Source organism: Oxyura jamaicensis, chromosome Z, assembly GCF_011077185.1.
Source record: "Oxyura jamaicensis isolate SHBP4307 breed ruddy duck chromosome Z, BPBGC_Ojam_1.0, whole genome shotgun sequence".
NCBI classification, from domain to species: Eukaryota; Metazoa; Chordata; class Aves; order Anseriformes; family Anatidae; genus Oxyura; species Oxyura jamaicensis.
The window spans coordinates 52,443,011-52,463,241 of record NC_048926.1 but is presented as its reverse complement, the minus strand read 5'-3'; the positions used below and the strand labels follow the sequence as shown (position 1 = coordinate 52,463,241).

Below are 20,231 nucleotides of genomic sequence, written 5' to 3'. Positions count from 1 at the left end.
GAGCAGGGACACGCCTTCATCCGCCTCTTAACCACCCCACTATTCTTCCTGCTAGAAAAACTAGCCTTGCAGCCAACTCCCATGAAGAGCTTCTCTACTTCCTGAAATCCCCACATCCTGGAGCCAAGAGATGACCTCAACGGTATCAGCCTACACTCATTTGTCAAGATGCTTCTAAGAAAAGCCTGAAAACACAGACCTTCTGGGTCCAAAGCAAGAAGGCATAGCAAATGAGTGCCTAATAGACAAATTTTAAATTTCCCATGAGACTGAAACAAACACCAGATCTGAGAGGCGTGGAATATGCTGCTGGAACATTCAAGTCTATCTAGCTTGGAAGAATAACTATTAAATCTTTTTCTTTGATGTAAGGTCAGAGACAGACTGTACTTGCAGGGATCTCACACCCATACAGAGTGTGATCTGCCTGGTAATAACTTCATTTCACATGTACCGGATTGCAAATAACCAAACTCACAAGTAGATACAACTGAGTCTTTGCAGGGTTTCTCTTCCCATCCTATTTCATGCCCTAGTGGGAAATTTTGACAGCCAGCCCTCCCTCCCCTTCCAGCTCAGGCTCCCTCCAGCAGCAGCCCCTGCTCCTGCTGGTCACCACAGACCTCTCCTTGTCGTCAGCACCTTGACCCACCCGCAAGTGCCCCTGGAGAGGGAGCCACCTGAACAACATTCGGTAAATAAACAAGAGAGATGCACGAGTGAAGCAAGCCCACACGCAGAGCCAGGGCATGGGAACGGAGCGGGGCAATGAATGCCTGCCCTTGTGCCCTGACTCTCCACGGACTGCGTTACAACAGCCTCACGCCTCCTGGGGGTAACACAGGTCTGGGCTGCTGCCACAGGCTGTGGTACGCTGACACATCACCATTGTTTAACAACTACGGCTCGCCAGCAAGCCAGCAGCAGTGGGGCAGATACCTCTCACGCGCTGCAGGTGGGGGGCAACGCACCCCGTCCCCACCGAGGTTCAAGACGATGCTTTGTCCTCAGCCTGTGCCCCCAGCAGCCTCTGCAGTTTGGCTGGCAAGCGGTTGCTCACGAAGTCTCTGCAAGTCCCTTGTGTGTCTAAGTCCCATACCAACCAGAGCATATTTTAGAGAAGGTCACGACTATTAATATTAACGGGAGATCTACAGGGAAAAGAGGCCTCCTAGAAATGTGAGGCGAAGTAATTAGGTGTTGGATTTCACAATTTAAAAGATGGGTATATTTAGAATCGTGCTTCTGGGCTCCTAACACCCGGAACAAGGAGACAGCATCCCCCACCCTGCACTGGGCTGGTGCTCTGGTGCTACAGCACCCAGCATCCAAGCACAACTTTAACCCTTCAGCAGGTGTCTCCCCTGTTGCCCTCAGCATGCAGGGCTCACTGACCTTCCTTGTGGACAGGGGCAGGGCTCTGCCACTGTTTCCTGCAGCTGACCCCCTGGAAATGCATTTGCAAAGGGACTGACAAGAGCCCACAGCCTTCCTGGCTTCCTATCATTAGGAAAAATAATAACCCTTTAGAGTAACCTGAGCCAGACAATTTTAACTCACATTAAATCCCTTTCCCTTTCTGTCAGCATTTAATGGTCCAGCAACTGTGCCAACAGGCCACTGCTACACAAATTCAGTATTTTGCCTCCTAAAAAAATACTGAAAACAAACATCGTTAAGACCTAATTCCATTGTAAAAAGGAACAAAAATTGAAGGGATGGGTTTTCAAACACCCACGCTGGCAGCTACCAAACTCTCAAAGGCATTTTCCATGTGGAAGCTTTTGCTGTTCTGCACATTTTTAGGTGCCTCAGAGGGACACAGTGAGGGGAGCTGCCAAGCCACGTGAAATCCTGGCCCCTGCCTTGCACAGTGCAGCCAGGCAGAGAAAGCTTCAAAAGGCATCCGCCAAAAAGACGGAGAGTACTGGGCGGCTCAACCATGAGCAACATCTTCTTTCTTCAGCTGCACCTGGCAGACTGCAAGCTCCCTATTTACTGACTTGTCGTTTTTCCTCCCTCTCCCCTGTGTCAAGGATCACACCTAAGCAAGTCCACCCGAAGATCTCTCCCTCCAGGAAATGCCCCCACTCCAGCAGAGCTAAGTACAGCAGCACGCCAAGCTAAACAGAAGAGAAATGCTCCATCCCAGAACACGTCACTTCCCTCTCTTCACAACCTTAATCTCCCGCTGCTTCAATCAGGCCAACACAGCAAACAGCCCTGCTACTAAAACAAGAGCATCGGGTTTGCAAAGAGGCATGTACCTGAGCGAGCAGTCCAGCGTCATGCCTGTGAAATCAAAAAACTTAAGGTATTCTTCGGCCACAAGCTTGCTGAATTCGTTGCTTTGAAGAAAGAAAAAAAAAGAAAAGAAAGAAAAAGTTAGTCATTGCAGATTGAGCTCTCCTGAACCAGTAGTATGAACAACACCGCCCAAGTCCCCGTATCAGCACGTACTTTTTGCCCAAATGCTTTGCCACATCGGAGCGCTTGAATCTGTCCAGATGGTAGAGGCGTTTAGCCAGGCGCCTGGCTGCGTCCAAATTGCTGCTGCTGCCATTGCTGAGATCATAGCCAAGGGCTCCAGTGGCATCTTTCTCCTGAAGTTCATTGCTCCCCATGGCAGCAGTGGAGTCTAGCACCACATTCTGCAGTCCAGCATTGCTGCGAGATGTAAGGAATGTGGAAAGAAGAAATAAGAATTACAACATCACAGCTTCGAGAAGGATTTAATTCCTCTTAGAATAGAGGGCAATTAATGGTACAGAGGCAATATTACTTGATACAGCAAATTCCACTTAATTGAAGGAGCTGTGTATAACAGGAACATTTATTTAACAGTCCTCAGAGAATAAGAGAATTAAACAGAGACCCAAATATGGGTTTCCCAGCCCAGAAACACACTGTGCTCTGCACTCACCTTTTGAATAAGCTGTGTCCACTGCTTATGTGACCCGTGCTCACTGCACAGACAGCTGTTTGCTACAGTCAACCTACAACCGCAGGTGACAATAACAACTTCCCATGTAGTTTTTGTTCTGGTATTTTTTAACCCAGTCATTTGCCAGCAGCATGCGCCCAATGTGCTTGGCAATAGCTTGAAAGGGTCCCCTGTAGATGTTACCTGTAAGTCACTTTCCACAAGGAAACACAGCCAGCAAGCCAGGGCGATCAGTAGCTCCGCGCTGGCTCAGCAGAAGTCCCTTCCTCATTCTTCCCCAGTTGTCCTGGAAACAATGCTACTCCCCAAATCTAAAATAACCTCCGCAGAATTCAGTAGCATCCATGCTGCCCACACGCAGCGGGCATCCCACCGGGTGGCACCACCAGGAAAAGCCGGACTCGGGGCAAGGAACCTGATCTGGGAGAACCAGAGAGAGGCACAAGCCGCTGGGCCAGCCTGAAGAACCACTTGCCTTCTTCCTGCTCCCTCGTGGTAGCTATGATTTCCCTCACCGGCTGCTCGAAGTCAGGATGTTCAGCATCGCAGTCCCAGGGCACTTTATATAAATCTTGCATTTATAGATTCCTCCCACTTCTACTACAACAGGAAAGTTCTGGCTAAACTCTGTATTTGCTTCCCTTCTCCCTTCAAAGAAGCAAAACCCTTCCACATAAGAAAGCGCGCCCCCGCGTACACCTCCCTCCACATGGATAAATCTTTTTTTTCTTTTAATAATAAAAAAAAAAGTTTGGAAAAGCTTGTCTGACACTTGCATGAAAACTCTTACACAATCTCAGTTCTGCGTGTGACAGCATTTCTATTAAAAAAAAAAAAGTACTACGCAGGAATTCTTTCCACTAAGTCTAAGTTTACACAGGGATAATGAGTGATCAGCAGAGGTCATATGCAGGGCAGATATGAGTGGAATGAGTTAAAGATGACTTTAAACACAACACTTTAGCATACCAAAGCTTCATATGCCACCGTAATATTCAGGCTTGACAAGCCACGGTCAGAACAACTGATCACTCCAGCAATTATCTACCGATTTACTGAGATGTCTGTTAGACGTTTATTAACCTTTTCAAGCTGAGATTCTCATGTAATGTGAGCTAAAATCAAAGATCTTTGTTATTCTGCACACCTTCTTTAACACGTATCATCACCTGTGCCCTACCTTCTTCTCACGTTTAAGAGGAGGTGTGCTGTGATCCTACAGGTAGGAAACTTACTCACAGCAAACATGAACTAAATTATCAAACATCCGCACTTTGGGTACGATTTGTTGTTTGTTTGTTTTTTAAGCCAAGTATATGGGGAAAACAGACATCTGCCTGTTCTTACAAGTAATGGGTATTTCAGTTTGCATGTAAGCGTAAATAAGATGCTATAATAAAAAGGCTTCGTTCTCATCTATCATGGGATTGCTGAACATAAAGCATTAAGAACACTGCCCACCAGCCACCCTAGAAAGCCAACAAAAGAAGCCCCTCCGCCCCTCCTCATAACCATTGCTGTGGGAAACACCTCCTCAGCACTTCTCAAAAACACTAGCCAAAGTCTTAAGTTCTCTTAGAAATAATAAAAATCGCCGAATTTGGTCTACGCCGAACTTGTGAATAAAGCAGATTCCCAACTCTTCCGACAGGCACCCAAAGCAACAGCTCATCCGTTCCCCTCAGCCACGACTGGTTTCAAACACCCGGCCCTAGCATTTACCAAGAGCAAAGCATAACCAGGTGAGCTGAGCGATCTACCCCGCCTTCCTCACGCAAATACTGCTCCAAAAGCCATGCCAACTTGCGGAGCCTTGCTCATAAATCACAGCCCTGTTTCACCACTGCTCTTTATTAAAGGCAGTATTTATAGCCCTGAACGATGGCCAACGCTGACAAGGAACATCTGCATTCTGCTAGAACCAGCACGCTGCAGGAGTCGACGTTACCACAAACCACCACGAGTTCACAGAGAGAGGGAGCGCCAGCATCTGCCTCTTAGTGAAATAAACACTGCAGGAGCCCTGGGCTTCTGTTTTGCCCTCTCAGGGTTGCCGTTCGGATGTGGAGAAGGAACACACAGCAAGAAGAGAGTGCTAAAACTAGGCAACAGAGCTGCGTAAGAAACCTTAACTTTCAGCTTCCTTGTTTTAAGGCTTCATCCTCATGGGGAGTCCTGGTACACGTTATTGGGTCATAGGCTTCCTTCAGTTATTCTGGCAATGAATTAACTTGTTACTCAATAAGTACACAAAGGTGGTCAAATCAGCAATACAGGTTGTTTGTAACATAAGCCTCGTGTTCAGAGAAAATGCCAGGCTGCTGAAATAAAGCACGACTCCAACTCTCAAACTTTTTATGTGGTGAGAAGACAGTGCCCGTGTCGCTGACTGCTTATTAAATACAGACACCTTCTGATTACAGCATGACTACTGCAAGCTGCCTTTTTAATGTCCCCTCCTGGACAGGTCATTTCAACAGGGTCCGCAGGTCTTACAGGGGAAAGGCTGACATCTCTTCTTACCTCCAGGCTCCGTGGGCGTACCATTTTCTATCTGTTCCCGCTGCCAAACACAGGCGTTAATACCTGCTTATTTCTGCACGGTGCTGTAATGGACTCAAATCAAAGGCTAGGAGTGACCAGGGCTGCAGACCCGCCTGTCTTCTGCAGCCTGCAATTTCTACGCATAATCAGTCCACAGCAGCTCTGCTAGCTACACAGAGCCAAAAGAGGGCTTTATGATGGAGAGCATGACCGGACACAGATTTCTCATGCAGCTTTACTCTTTGTCACATAAAAATGAGAAACCTTCACTGACAAAAGTAGGCTGAAAAAGTAATAAATTATATCTGCCTAATCCTGGATTCAAAGCCAAAAGCGACTGTAACAATAGCACTGGTAATTGCCTGCACTGCAACGCTACTGTTTTTCACCCAGAGACTCCCATATTAATCTCTGCTATCACAAAACAGGGAAAACAGAAGCACCAAAAAAGAAAAAAAAAAACAGTTCTCTTCAGTCTCACCATGCACAAGCTCCTCAGGTTCTCTGCTGAATGTGCACATGCTCTTGGGCCACCGTATCCAGCAGAAACGACCGCAATTTAATAAACAGCTGCTACACTACATTCATTGCCTTCCAACAGCAGCAACCACCCCTCCACGCTCATGGATAAAACACACGCAGACTGTAACATCTGTAAAGCTGCTTTCCCATAACACACCTTAACAGCCAGGAAGGGTCTGAAACATTTAATACTGCTTTCTTTATTTATTCCATTATCGACCAGGTCTACAGGAACCTAACTCCCAGTGCCAAGGTATCTCAGATGTATTGTGCTCAGCACTCAGTACGCTTTGCTCTATTTAAAAGTCTTCCAGATTAAGGTGATTTTTTGGTTGGTGGGTGTTGTTTTTTTTTCCCCGATGTATGCAAAACTCAAACCATTCACAGCGATGCTGGAGACGGCTGGTGAATGGCTGCAACTTTCAGGCAACAGCAGAGCAAGACCACTAACCTAGTGGCAAGGATACAGCACGTTGTATCTCACAGAGGTTCGACCTCCCAGTCTATTAAACTGCAAAAGGGAAACTTTAGCACGAGTACCTGCAGTTTCAGGTGCATTAGACCTCAGCACACTCTTCATTGTGAGTAAATCTGTCAGGAAAGAACTCTTTGAGGCAGACTAAGTCAGGCATTTGCCAGCGAAGTCCATCAGAGCAAAACACAGCAGTTATTAAAAATAAGGAAGGGTGGAGAAGAGTTCTGGCTCACTGAAACCAGGGCCAGAACAAATGTTGTCTTCAGCAGGAGCACGGCATCCGCCAGGGAACCAAAGCAGGTCTGATAACACTGCAACACAGCACTGTCCCTGCTGTTTCAAGCCTTCACTCCAAGCCTTTTCCTTCTTTCGGTTCCAAAACAGCCCCCCAGCAGCGGCTCTCCCGTCGCAGCACAGTGGGGACATCAGAAACACAGGAGCACTGGGATGCCACTGACACCAGCCTGGATTGTGGGGGGAGCCGGCTTTCTGAAACATCCTGCCCTGAGGCGATGAACCCCAGCCCTGCAAGCTGCCAGGGCAAGGCTCACGCTCAGCCAGAAATATGCTTCCACATTTCAGAGCCGATCGGAAACAATCTGTGGCACCAGCCGGGTTGTGTTTCAAAGGAGCTGACAAGCAGGAGGGTTCTGAAAGGAGCACCCCAGCCTCAGAAGGAAAGAAATCCCGGCAGCACAAGGACACGGTGAGTCAGTTCCTGCTACAAGTGACCGATCACGCAGACCGGCTGGGAGCTGCCTCACTGCAGCTCTGCCATAGCTCTGAACCGGGCTTCAGGGCCAGCAGCGAGCACGACGTTATGTCAAGCAACAGTTTACCATGCCAGTTACCTCCAGTTGCAGGGCTCTGCCAAAATACAACCACAGGAGGGGAGGGGTGTGTGTGCGTGTGTAATAAATATATAAATAAATAAAGCCTTTTCCTGGCAGATGACTCACTATGCAATTCTACTCCGAATGGTTTAAACAGCTTTGAAGTCCTACGTACGGATTCTCTTCAAAGCCATGTTTGAAGTAGATCCCTCTTTGAGGACTGACACAGCTGCACTGCGCTGCAGCCGAGTTCAGTGGGTGTCTCACGAGCACAGCATCCGTGAGCTCACATGAAGGGAGGACGGCTTCCACAACCCCGAGCACCCGCTGAGGATCCATTAAAGAGCACCTGAGCTGTCTCACACTACGAGGAGAGAGAGAAGCAAAGAACAAACAAACAAGCAAACAAACCCTGCAATCTCTTATCGGTTATCAATAAGCATGTATGCAAAGCCATTTCCAGGAACTGAAATGAACGCTGCTGCTTACAAATCACCTCTTGCTCCCTGTAATCATCTGCCTTTTTCTTTGAATGAAAGAATTCCTGCCGATCACAAATAGGGAGCTAACAGCTAACATGCTCAGGAAATGCCATTTCTGGTAGACTTACACTGCAGCAAGTCCAAACTCTATCTTTACAGGACCGCAGCGCTAGGACACAAAGTCCCACCACACACGGGGACAGGATTACAATCCTTCCGAGACAGCATGTCCTTTATTACACAGACTCGCTGGCTCGTTGCCACCTGAAATACAAATGTTTTGCTAAAAATACTTCAGGTTTGATTCTCTTTCAACCTCAGGCTCCTTACGTCACTGTGGCAGGGGTTGCAGATGGAAAAGGGGCTGCCACCACGTTAATGCCCTCTGTATGGAAAGTGAAAACCTGTCCCTCTGCACAGAGGGCAGTGTGTGCTCTAACAGCTCCCTCCACAAGGAGCATTTCTGCCAGCTGCATTCACACCTAGGCTGGGTTAAACCCTCCCGACAGGCACATCAGGACAGCCCCATGCTCATCCAGGGGATCCAGCCCACCTACCACCACACACGAGGAAAACCAGACGCGATGCACTACATACTGGCTGCCTCCATCAGGAAAAGCTCAGCACCAGCGTGACATCTCTCCATGCTGCTCCTACAGGTTCCCCTGGCACAGGAGCATGCTCAGGAAGCCAGCGAGGTTCTCCCCGCTTGCCTCCAGCAGCCTCCCTCCACCAGACCCACTTCACGGAGCTGCACATGAGCCCTGTGTGTTCGGGCCGACTGCTTGGAGATGGGTGCCAGGAGCACACGTGTTATCCGGGCAGCTGGCCCGGCTGGTCCCCTGGCAGGGAGGAAAATAGACTTGTAAAAACCCGGGCACTGTGCCTTCCCCTGCAAGCAGCAGACGGAGCACTTCAGTGCGGGCAGCATCACTCCACAGCAGCTTTGCGTTGCGACCGCGCAGTGGAACAGAGTGCCCTTCTTCAAAAAGAACAGATAATAACAATAATAATTTTTAAAAATCAGACTTTAGCAATTAAAGTGGGGAAAAAATAACAAAAAAAAACACCACAACATCCCACAGCTCACCCAGCTGTGCTCACGAGGCGCCCGCACGCTATGTGCCCTGCTCTTCACCGGCGCTGCTGCATCGCCTCCGGAGCCGTGCATGCCTCCTCGCCGCCTCCCTCTCTCCCGGCAGAAACCCAGAGGAAGAGAGGCGACCCGCAGTAATTCAGAGGGGGCCTGACCGGCAGCCAGACGTGGCTAATGGATGAGACAACAGGCTGCGCCTCGGCACCGGCTCGGGGCTGGCAGAGGTTTGGGTGAATGGAGGCTTCCTGACCTACATGGCTTTGGCTTTAATGGAGACAGGCCAACGCATGCCAGCTGAGGAGCTGAGCCGCTGACAGCTTTATACTGAGCGCTTTGTGCCGTGAACTTATCGGCTGCCACGCGTTTTTCTTTTCTGTCTCAGTCGGCGCTTGGATTTTTGTTTTGTTTGTTTTATTTTTGGAGGAGGCTGGGAGCTGAAGAGGCGAGGAGTCAGCAACCCTTTTTTTCCCCTAAAACAACAGTTTATTTAGCAGCTAGAAGCGGTTTTACAAACTTCTACTAAACTTGTACCACAAGCACCTTGTTAGCCAGAGCAAAGGCAAACTCATACTGTGCTTTCAGAGCCTTGATAGTGATGCCACCCTCCTGCAGGGAATACGATGCTGATCAGAGTGGCTCAACATTTTTGAAGTTTCTAAACTGAGACTAATCCTCAGCTGCCAAAATGCTACCACCAGATTCAGAGCAGCGACAGCAATTTACCGCTGCAGATTACGCCTAGACTCTCTCTTTACCTGGACCTAACGTGCCACATCCACGCTTCTGCACTTACCAACGGCAGATGCAGTAGCCCACATGCAGGCAAATGCACTCCAGCACGTGCTTGCTTGCTCTCTGGCTGCAGACACGTCTGATGCATTCAATCTTCTGTGACAAGAACCAGCAATACTCCTCAGAATACATTTCCTTATTCCGGACATATTTTTTTTTTGCATTTTGAAGGAAAAAAAAAATGGGGTGAGATACAGTTTCTGCAACTTTGAAGAGGCGCCTGGGAGCACAACAGCCTCGACCCACCGTCAGACAGGTTCAAGGGTGCCTTCTGCTCCCTTCGCTCAGTGTAAGCCTTTCCAGAGTACAGTCCCATTCAGCACACTGTTGCATCACTCCTTCTTCACAAAAACTACGAGCTTATTTCATAATTGCTGAAACTGCAGCTGCTGTTGCTGTCATTGCAGTGATTTGAGAAGTAGATCCCATTTTTCTAAATGGGTGTTTTCAGGGGAGAATTGGCAGAAAAAGACAACTACAGAGAGCTCCTCTTCTGTCACACACTGCCAACAGCAGGAGCAGCAAGAAGCGTGACTGACCCATCCATCACAGCAGGGCCAGCTTGCCAAAACGTGCAGAACCAGGCAGCCAGAAAAGACACCAGCTGGAGAGGAAGTTGCAACTGCTCCCAGCGACACTGCTTAAAGGCACACCCAGATGAAGAGATGGGAAAAAGGAAAGCTAGCATTGGACAGCGGTGAACACTCAAGCACCCAGCATTCACCTGAACACCGTTCACCACCTGCCTCTCCGTACCTCCAAAGCAGAGGATGATGGATGGCAACACCTCCTGAAAGCCCCAGCTCTCTGCGGTCCCCCGAGTTCATTCTGAGGTGCGGTGTTTGTGAAGGACAAAAAGCAGCCCTTGGGCAGGCTTCACGTGAAAAGTATCAGCCAAGTCACAAAGGGAGTCTTCAAACAGGAAAAGAGTCCTACCAGGCTGCTGCTAGACAGACTAATAAAGTTCATGAATAAAGGTTACACATTAAATATGCAAGTAATGAGTCTCAGGTTTATACTGAAAATCAAATATAAGCTAACACTGGAAAAAAAAAGAAAAAAAAAAAAAAAAGTGAACTGAAAGCCAGAAGTCTACCTGGCACACAGAACACTGATAAACTGGGAGGAAAATTAGGAGAATCAACCAGGAGAGCAGAATCAAAACTGACTTTTATCTATCAACAAAGTTTACCATCTCCAAAAAGGAATAAGAGTACAAGAAAGTACTGGAAGAGACTGACATGCAGAAGAAGGAAAACAGCTGGGAACTACTACAAGAATGTGAGAGGCCCAAACATTCAGAGTAATCTGACTATCAGTGGGAAGTACAGTCTACATTCGTGTGCATTTATGCTGAGAACTACCAGATTGCTTTAAGGAGTTTGTTCCCCACCACCACCCCTTGAACTGCGGAAGAACACATATGTGACTAAATTTGAGTTTGCACTGCTAGGAAAAAAAAAAAAGAGAAAGAAAAAAAAATAATAATAATAAAAAAAAAATAACAGGACTTGCAAAATTTGCTGAGCAACAGCAGTTCTTTGAAGCCGATGGCAGGTGGCAAATAGTTAGCATTTCTGAGGATTAGGAGTTGCAATACAGATTTTTTTTTTGCTTTTCTCTCTGGATTTGCAAAAATCTTGGGCTATGTCCTACCAACAGGGACCACACCTTCCAAGACAACTCAGGAAGACAAATGCCAGAAGCTGGATTTTTTTTCTCCTTTCTTGTTCTGATACAATCAGAACGTACAAGGGAAGAGGGAATGCGAAGTCTGCTACAAAGAATGCAGGAAAGTGACTAAAACAAATTCTCTGTTTAAAGTTAGGAAGTAGAAAGAAAGATTATCATCACAGAGAGAACTCCTTGCTTTTAGACACACAGATGTTCTGTCGCTCACTGTATATATAGCAAAGATACCTGAGGAGAAAGTGAGTTTTATCTTACTGCTTTGGAAATACCTTCTTCCCACTGTGATTTAGCATGAATGATTACACCTACTTTGGACCGTGCAAACTCGAGCTCAATAGCACCTTGCAAATACTCAGCTTTCCTGCCTCTCTGAGTAAGACTAAAACCCAGATGCTGAGCCTGAGCCCCTCTCCTTCTCAACATGACACACCAAACTGAGACAGAAGGAGGCTCACATCCTGGCATACAGGTGTCTGCAGGGACTTGCACACCTATCAGTCAGGTCCAAAAACTCTCACACACACACCCTCCTCCCAGTTCTCCCACCCTCATCTGAGGACACTTAAGCCCACCTCAGCAGCAAAAATTTGTTTTTCCCCAGACGTAATACATAACTACCAAAGAGATTAAACCCAAAATAATGGCAAGAGCTGAAGTTGTTCCTGAAAGAACATAAACACCACGCACAACTACCTCAAGCTTCCCCTTCTCCCTTCCTCTGAGCCAGATGCAAAGGACAAATAAGCTCTGCTGGGAAAGGACTGCTTCCCTAAGCAAGCCAACCTGTCCTTCTGCAAGGTCCTGCATGAAAAACCTGCAGGCCAGCTGGCATCCCACCTGTCCCAAGGAAGCACCACAAGTCCCCCTCAGAAGAGGCATGGTCAGCATCACACAGCTTGCGTTGGGACTTACTGCATTTACCCATGGCTGGCAGCTGATAGGACAGCAGGGACGAAGTATCCGGACACGAAGAAGCCCATAGGAACTTGCAGCCCGCGAGCCTTTAATCATTTTTTTCACTTCTTTTTTTTTTTCTAGTTCTGAAGGCATGTGACTGGCCTTCACATACCAGAGCTGACCCCTCCCAGAGCCAGTGATTTCCTAAGAGCTGAAAAGGATGTTACCCTCCCGCTTACTCATTAGAAGACTTGGTTATGCGTGTGCTGTGCATTAAAACCTCACGCCATCTAGGGTCCGTGTGCCATTAATGCTCAGGATCCTTCCACAGAGACCCAAAAGGACTGCAGTGCTGACTACCTGCTCCCAAGACAACCTCACCACACCTGCTTCTTCTGAGATAGACACACTGCGTGCAATTTCCAGGTGTAAGGCATTAAATCCCTTGCTTTCACATCCACACTCTCCTCCTGTGCAGGACCAAGAAGAGCTGTCAGTATTTCACAGTCTGTTCCCCCATAAATCAGCGCTGGTACCGGGATGTGTACTCCCCCCTACGCACTTTCCCACGCACTTTTCATGTCACCGAAATACCAGCACGCAGGGAGCTGCAGAGTGTTTGGTTTCGGTTTTTGTTTGCTTTCAGCTGGAAGCTGAATTCAGGAAAAAAAAAAAAAAAAAAAAAAAAGGTGGGGGGCAGGCTTATCATCGTGCCTGACTGCAGTTTTGCACCGTCCCCCTTGCAAGCACCCTCCCTCACCAATCCCCCTGCTTCCCCTGCAGGGCTGGCTGCTGCTGCCGCTGCTCCTGTGCCCCAGGAGCCCTCCGGTGGCTCGGGGCTGCGCTGCAGGACAGCAGCTTCATGGAGAGCATCCGATGCTCAGGCAGCAACAGGCAGGCTCTCTGCTGAGGTTGTAACACCTCTGGGTTCTGCAGTGCTGTGGGAAACGCTGTCCTGTGGCGGAAGGAGTGAAGGATACCTCACAGGTGTCACGCGTGTGGACATGCGGGTGAGAAAAGCACATCAGGGTTGCTCCAGGCAACACAATCATGTACTGTTATTCCCCTTAGGAATAGTACCTGCGGTTCAGGCAGGTATTTCTGGTTCAAACCAAGCACCATGGTGACAGTCCGCCTCAATCCGTACATGAATAAATCCCACGCGACCCCCTGCATGCACGCTGCACTCCTCAACTGCCCACGACAACACCGTGGTCTCCTCCGGCTCCCAGCAGTACAGCACAGCTCATCTGCCAGCCATCTGTGCCCTGGTGTAATACGATGTAGTATTAGAATATCGCCGTGGGGGTATGGTTAATTGAGTTATTGTCTGGAGGATTACCCATTTGGGCACATCCGTGGCTGGCAGTTCTGCTGCAGCTACGTTCTTTATCCGTACCTGCCGTAAGACAGTGAGCTCTCGGGGTGTGCTCTTACCAGCACCTTGCGGATTACAACAGGAGGGCTTTGCCACAAAACCACTGTTGTGAACATTTCTTTCTTCTTGTTATAGTACAGGAAGGGAGGGATTTTTAAAGGCCTCTGTTAGTATTTCACTATGGTTGCAATTTTAAATTCAATCAAACTTAATTCCGCATGAAATTCATACTAAGTAGGCAACCAACATAATCGCAAGCATTACCTAAGCTCACCTTGTCTTCATTAAAACTTCTGTCTCAATAACCCAATGTGGACCTTCTCTGACAGTACTTTTCAGTATGTGGGACACTTGAGGCTACGACTGTGGGGTATCTGATCAGGGTCTGTATGTGCTGCTTGTCTGCCACTACTCCAGTCTTACGGCTATCTCAGGTTTTAGTGGAAGCAAGAGCTGCCAAGCGTCAGGACTGACCTCAGTTTCTGGCTCTAAACTCCTTGTAGCAGATTAGCAGTCACTTTTTATTAATGGCATCAAGCAGCTCAAGGTTGCAGAAGATTTTAACACCCTTTTTCCTGTAGAATTAATGAAAAACCTGAACTACTAAGTTCTCCCTGATCTTTTAAGGGCAAACTGTACCTTAATCCATGAAGCTGGCAAAACTACCTCTGCTCAAAGGACTTCTTTCACACTTGCACAAAAGGACTAAAACACATAAAAGACCTCCTGCCACTCATGCTCTGCAAAACTTAGACTAGACAAGTCCCATCTTAGGGAATAGTCTAAGGGCTCTGAGATAACAGCCTGTCCCTGCAGGATGGCGACCCGAGGCATCTTAGTCATTTGTGAGGTCTCTCACCCCTCATTACTGCTGAGTAATAAAAAAACATTACTGCTTTTGGCTGTACCTCCCCCACTTTGTGTGTTGCTGCCTTTCAATATCCCCATCTCCCTTTGATCGACACATAATAAGGGAAGTTTGCTCATATAGCGAGTTTATATAAATACACAGTATCTTCTGACCACTTAGCCCAGTGTTTATTTCTCACATAACTCTTCTCTTACTATGTTTCTTTGCCTCTCCCTTTACCTAAACAGAGATCTTCAGTATTTTTGCAACACTCCTTCCTCTCTGTCAGTTGCTAGCGCACTAGTAAAACAAATCAATTAACTAGTGCAACTGCTAGGACACAGTGGGAGCAAAACCTCATCCCAGCTGAAGAAACCAGCAAAATTCCTGCTGGTCTCACGAGAGAAAAAGCCATGCCCAAAGGCCCATCTCTAACATCCAGATCATAAGCTGCATTTGGATAACTTGTGTATGTGCACAGGATTTTATATTTCCTAGAATTGCTGTAAGCAAATCCAGGTGTAAGTGAAGATGAACAGTGTTTATTTATAGCAGGTAGCTAACACCTCCAGGGACACATCCCACAGATGCTGCAATACAGGCCAGCCTTTTATTGATATAACTATCACAGAGACACCTTCCAAAAACATGTAAATTTTGTACTTTCTAATAAACAGCAGGTTTGGATGGCTCTTTTCTCTTCCACACCTGACTCTGTTACCCTGAAAATCATTTGGTGCACGTGCAGCGTGCAGAGGCATAACTACACTATGAGACAGTCTGCTTAAGTACACAGGCATCAGGAAAATTAAGCACACACACAGAAAGCTCATCCACTACTTTTACCTTTCCAAACGAGGAACTTCTGTGACATCTCCTCTGAAGAGCGTTTCGCTTACATCCCTTAAGCCATTGGCGATCCCTTCACAGCAGCTCTTTGCTTCCCTGTCAGGGGGAAGCTGAAAGACATCCGTCTGTCCTGAGGCTGAAGTCCGTTCTAAAAACTGACTGCCCTCCTTCATGCGTTGCTGGATCATCGGAGTGAGTGGCATCTCGAAGCTGAAGTAGCTATCGGGCTCCGAGTATAACGTCTCCAGTGACTCCGCGCTATAGTATAAAGAGGCATTGTCTAGGATGTTTTCAAACTGCGAGCTGTACAGATCAGTGGAGACGTCAGAGTGCCTCTGTCCAAGGACATCTTCATATCCCCCCATGGCTGCTTCCCCCTCCTCCATTATCCTGGAAATTAAGCACAAACAGCTCGTTTCAGTTTGGCAGCTAGGTTTGGACCTTTGAGCGGACCTCCTTGTTTTCCACCCTTCTGGACAGAAAGGTCTGCGCTTCGTGCAGGAGACCACACCGTGGACGACCCACCAGCATCTCACACCGCCTCCGCTCACAATGGGCACCACATCTCCCTCTCCACTCTGTTACAGTCCTGGGGACATGAAAGGAAACAGTCTTATGGGCAAAAGCATTGCAGAGGGAGGCATGATATTGCCTAACAATTAACATCAGCTGCTAATGCATTCATGAAATCATGAACTCTCTGCTAGCACCATCTCTGATGGCCAGGCCAGAGCCACAAGCCCCGCCAGAGGCTCTGGAGGACTTGAGGAGGCCTCTCCAAAACAAGAGAGAAGCAAGAGCCTGGCCCAGGAGCCCCATGGGCCTGGCCTTCACATGACACAAGGCGGGCAGAGCACTGTGTACAGTTACTGGCTATTTTTTTGAGCTTTCCTTCCAGCTGAGGGAAGCCAGCAGCTTTTCACCTATGTTCACTTTGCCCAAAAGCTGAGATCTGCATGCCCTCACCTGGCAGCAGGGCCTGAGGCCTGGCAGCAGCAGATCTCAGGTGTTCACGGCGTTTGTCTGCCATCAGTGCTGAAACCATCGCGGCCCCAGGCAGTAACTAGAGCAAGTCCTGAGGGCCCCAAGGGACTGGGTGCTCCCCGACAAGCCCCGCTGGCCTGCCCGCAGCTGTGGGGCACCCCGCACACCATTACAGACATGGTCAGGAGCAAAGGGCAAGCAAATCGGGATGCTCTCACAGAGAACAGCCTGCAGTTCATAAGTAAATAGGCAGACAACACAGAAAGCACGTCACTGCATTCACCCACAAGTGACTTTGGCTAAATGTTTTCATTATCCAACCTCACAGAGGTGCTCACACTGTGCTTGCATGAACTTGGCCCGAAACCAGAACATCTAGCAGGGCACATGTGGCCAGGCCTGTGTGTTGCCTATATGTAATTATGCACCATCCTAGCTACACCTGCCAGAGTTGCTTTGTCACACAATCATTACTGGGCAGACTGGAAGAGACACTTTCACACTTCCAAACCTGAGTTTGATTTGCAACTCCAGCAGCACAGCGTGGACAGGACTCAGCCCAGACTCACACCCTGGCCACCCCACCACTGCACACTAATCATGACCATTTCCACCATGCTGCAGACAATCATGAGTTGCCACTGATGGCACACCAGCAGCTCCTAAACGGGTAGGCAAAAGTCCCATGCTTGCAGTAAGAGACACTCACCCGCCCCCCCGCATCCCTCAGAAGCCATCTCACCTGCCCTGGCCTCTCACTAGCACAGTGGTCTCCTCCTCGCCGCGGTTCTTTCTGTCCTTCACAAAAACTTCATCCTCCCCACTTTCATCAAGCAATGCCAGAGGAGCAGCTCCACAGGCAGCTCCCAGCCTGGGGTCTTCCCAGACCTCGCTCCAAGCACTGTCCGGCAAGGCAACCAAGCCCGGGGAAACCATTGGCGGCCCAGGGTGGCTGGATGTTTTGGGGAATGCCTTCTTCTCCACGGACGCGGTCTCCAGCAGCGAATGCTTCTTTTTGCTCTGCTCCTCTGCTTTTTGCAGCCATAAAATCTCCACCCCTTGAAATTCTACATGTTTGCTCACAGCTGCCTCTTTAGAGAGCCTCCTCTCAGGACCCATTTGCATTTTGCCTTGACTGTATGCTGAAAACTCCTCGAGATGCGCCCACCCCTCCACTCTGCTGGCTGCTTCCAGGTTTGTCACAGATGGTCTATGACAGCTTGTCTCCCCTGCTGTGTGGACCTCCTCAGTTTTATTACTGGTGGCTTGCAAGGACTCGGACTGCTTTTCTCCAGTCCATATTGCAGCCAGATCTTTCTCTACGATCAAATGCATTTTTTCCTCAGCTGTTCGCTCAGATGGAAGAGGCATGTCTGAGGTTTTTTCTTGGCCTGCTGGAACTGGTTCTCTGGCTGTCTGCACATTTTGGCTGCCAGGAACGTTCTTTTTTTCCATGTGCGTCTCTGAATCAAGAGAAGTATTTGCTCTCTCTTGCACCTTTGTTGCTTCTAGCCGTCGAGAGATTTTCATAATCTCTGGCACGTTACCCACAGGTTGTAAGCCTTCTTCTGCAGCATGCAGCTGCGCTGCCTTAGTGTGAGCTCTAGACTCATCCACAGAAGCCGCAGGCTGAGGAGGAGGCCCGCCGGGTACCTGGTGACCGTCCCGTCCTTCTGGGCTGCACGTCACAGGCTCTGCCTGGCCCTCTGATGATGTCCTCAGTGCGTCTCCACTTGGCTCTATAGTGCCGTACTCTGGAAATTCGTTGATGATGGTGTGGGGGAGCAACGTGCTACTTCCATGGCCACTACCTGCCAAAGAAAAAAAAAAAAGAGTGTGGATTTATCTACTGTGTGCATAAGCAAAAAGCCTAACCACCCCATCCCAGACTTCTCAGAACAGAGCAATTGTGTTTGTCCCTGCAGGGAAAATACCGTTCTGTTTAACTCATTTCTGCATGCTCTCACACCGCAGTTATCCACAACTGGTCCTCTTGCATACGAGTTTTTGGGCAGCCCTATGTTGGAAGCTTGCACTGCCGAGGAAGGAATGCCAAAAATGTCTGCTACACTTCAGAAAGGGTCCCAGTGGCCCATGAATAGTCTGAGGCCACACGCCAAACACAAAGGCTGAACGAAGCAGATATTCAGAAGTTTAACATCCATCCACAGCATGTGCCATACGTAGTGTTCACTTAAAAAGTACTTCTAGGTCATTTTCACTTATAAAGATGAAATATCAGGAAGGTGATCAGCCACACCCCATATATTCCACAGAACCAATTAGTTAAATTACACAGCAATTAATGGGCAATTAAACTTTCTGCCAGTACTACCCTCCTCCTTTAACAACTCAGGTAACTGAAGGTCACATTGCAGTAATGCACCCATCCCGAGTAGCTCACATTTTCTGCTAAAAAAAGTAAATTCACTCTTTCACAAAAAGCTCGCTACCCTTCCATCCTCGTGCTGTTTTTCAAACTGATGTAAACAGAGAGGGAGAGAAAACTGATGGTGGCATTTTCAAAGGAGCCGAGCACCCAGTGGTCCCCATTGTTCTCGGGTAACACAGAATCAGCTGTTCTCAGAGGGACCCATGGATGGCACACTGACGCATATCTGGCCACCTGATGTTACAGTCCAAGCTGGAGCTGAGCTTTTGGAAAAAAGCAGCAGCAGTTGTGTTTGCTGCACACTTCTAGAATGACCTAGCCTGGAGTTTAAATTACTTTAAACCAAACAATGAAGGGGAAGACCCAAACACCTACTCCAAAAAATGTCAAGAGGGACAGATCTGGAACCAGACACCCACGTGCATCTGGACACTTTGCCCTGCTTGGGGGTGCATCACATGCCTGTCTCCACTCCAAGCTGGCCACAAGCCATTGCTGAGGGGGAAGCCATGTAGCTGCGGTTAATTATTTTCAAGGTAAAAGGGAGGCTAATTTAACGCGCATTCAGCACCACACGAACGTGGCTATGTATCTGCCAGTGGTTTATAAAGACAAGGAGAAGCAGGTCACACCTGGCAGCTAACTAGCCAGTAGCTCTATCCACAGGGTGAATACCACACATAGCGTGTGTGTGTGTGCATAGGATCAAAATGACACTCGGACTACACCAAACAAGCCTCTTCCCCAGTAGGTTCTCCAGGATCACCATGCCTTTGATTGAAACTTCAGTGGGTCGGGTTTCACCTACATGACTCAGCTGCTGTTGAGGACAGTGTCTGGGCAAAGCAGGGACCTCTGCTGCAAAAGTCACGCAGCCTCAGACTAGAGACAAAGGTCCCACGGGGCTGTGAGGAGCAGGGATGCCCTGTCCACATCTGCACTGCTAGCCTGCTTCTGTCATGGCGTTTCTAAGCCCACAAGTGTGGGTGCACCAGCTGAGTTTGAAGAAGACAGCGATGTGTTTTCCCTGCACAAGCATCTCCAGGCACAGTGCTTTTTCTACGTGATTGGGAGCCCCAGATAAACGGCCCCCAATGTACACAAATTTGGTCGCACAGCCACACAATGCTAGGGTGCTGCAGCATTAATGCCAGTTGCTGCCCCATCACTGTAGATGTCAATAAACACTCCTTGGAGGGCTCAGCTCTACCTACAGCATCTCTTAGCTTGCAGACCCACCAGACGGGGTGCCCCCCATGGCAGATGCCCCTCCAGCTCCAAATCCCCAGCAACATGGGGCGGAGCACAGCACATCCCAAAGGAAGGTAATGGGAAGTGCCCACACAAGCTGGGACCCCCACGCCTCCCTCTGACCCGCACACTTGGCCCCTTGGAAGGCAGCCCGGAGCATCGGTGTCCCCCCGGCCCCCCACGGGGCTGGGCTGCAGCCAACCCGCACTGGAGGCCAAGCCCCGACAAGGCACCGCACACAGCTCCTGCC

General features: G+C 48.7%; 1 protein-coding gene across 3 annotated transcripts in view; it reads right to left on the bottom strand.

Annotated features, from left to right (window-relative positions):
• PSD3 (pleckstrin and Sec7 domain containing 3) overlaps positions 1-20,231 on the bottom strand; it is a 100,145-nt gene that overhangs the window by 55,302 nt on the left and 24,612 nt on the right. For all 3 annotated transcript variants that reach the window (XM_035310195.1, XM_035310193.1, XM_035310194.1), the window contains 4 exons: positions 17,081-18,149; positions 15,352-15,744; positions 2,461-2,667; positions 2,268-2,348 (listed from right to left, as the gene is read on the bottom strand). In XM_035310195.1, the coding sequence (XP_035166086.1) occupies positions 2,268-2,348; positions 2,461-2,667; positions 15,352-15,744; positions 17,081-18,149 (1,750 nt within the window). The remainder of the gene's footprint in view (positions 1-2,267; positions 2,349-2,460; positions 2,668-15,351; positions 15,745-17,080; positions 18,150-20,231) is intronic.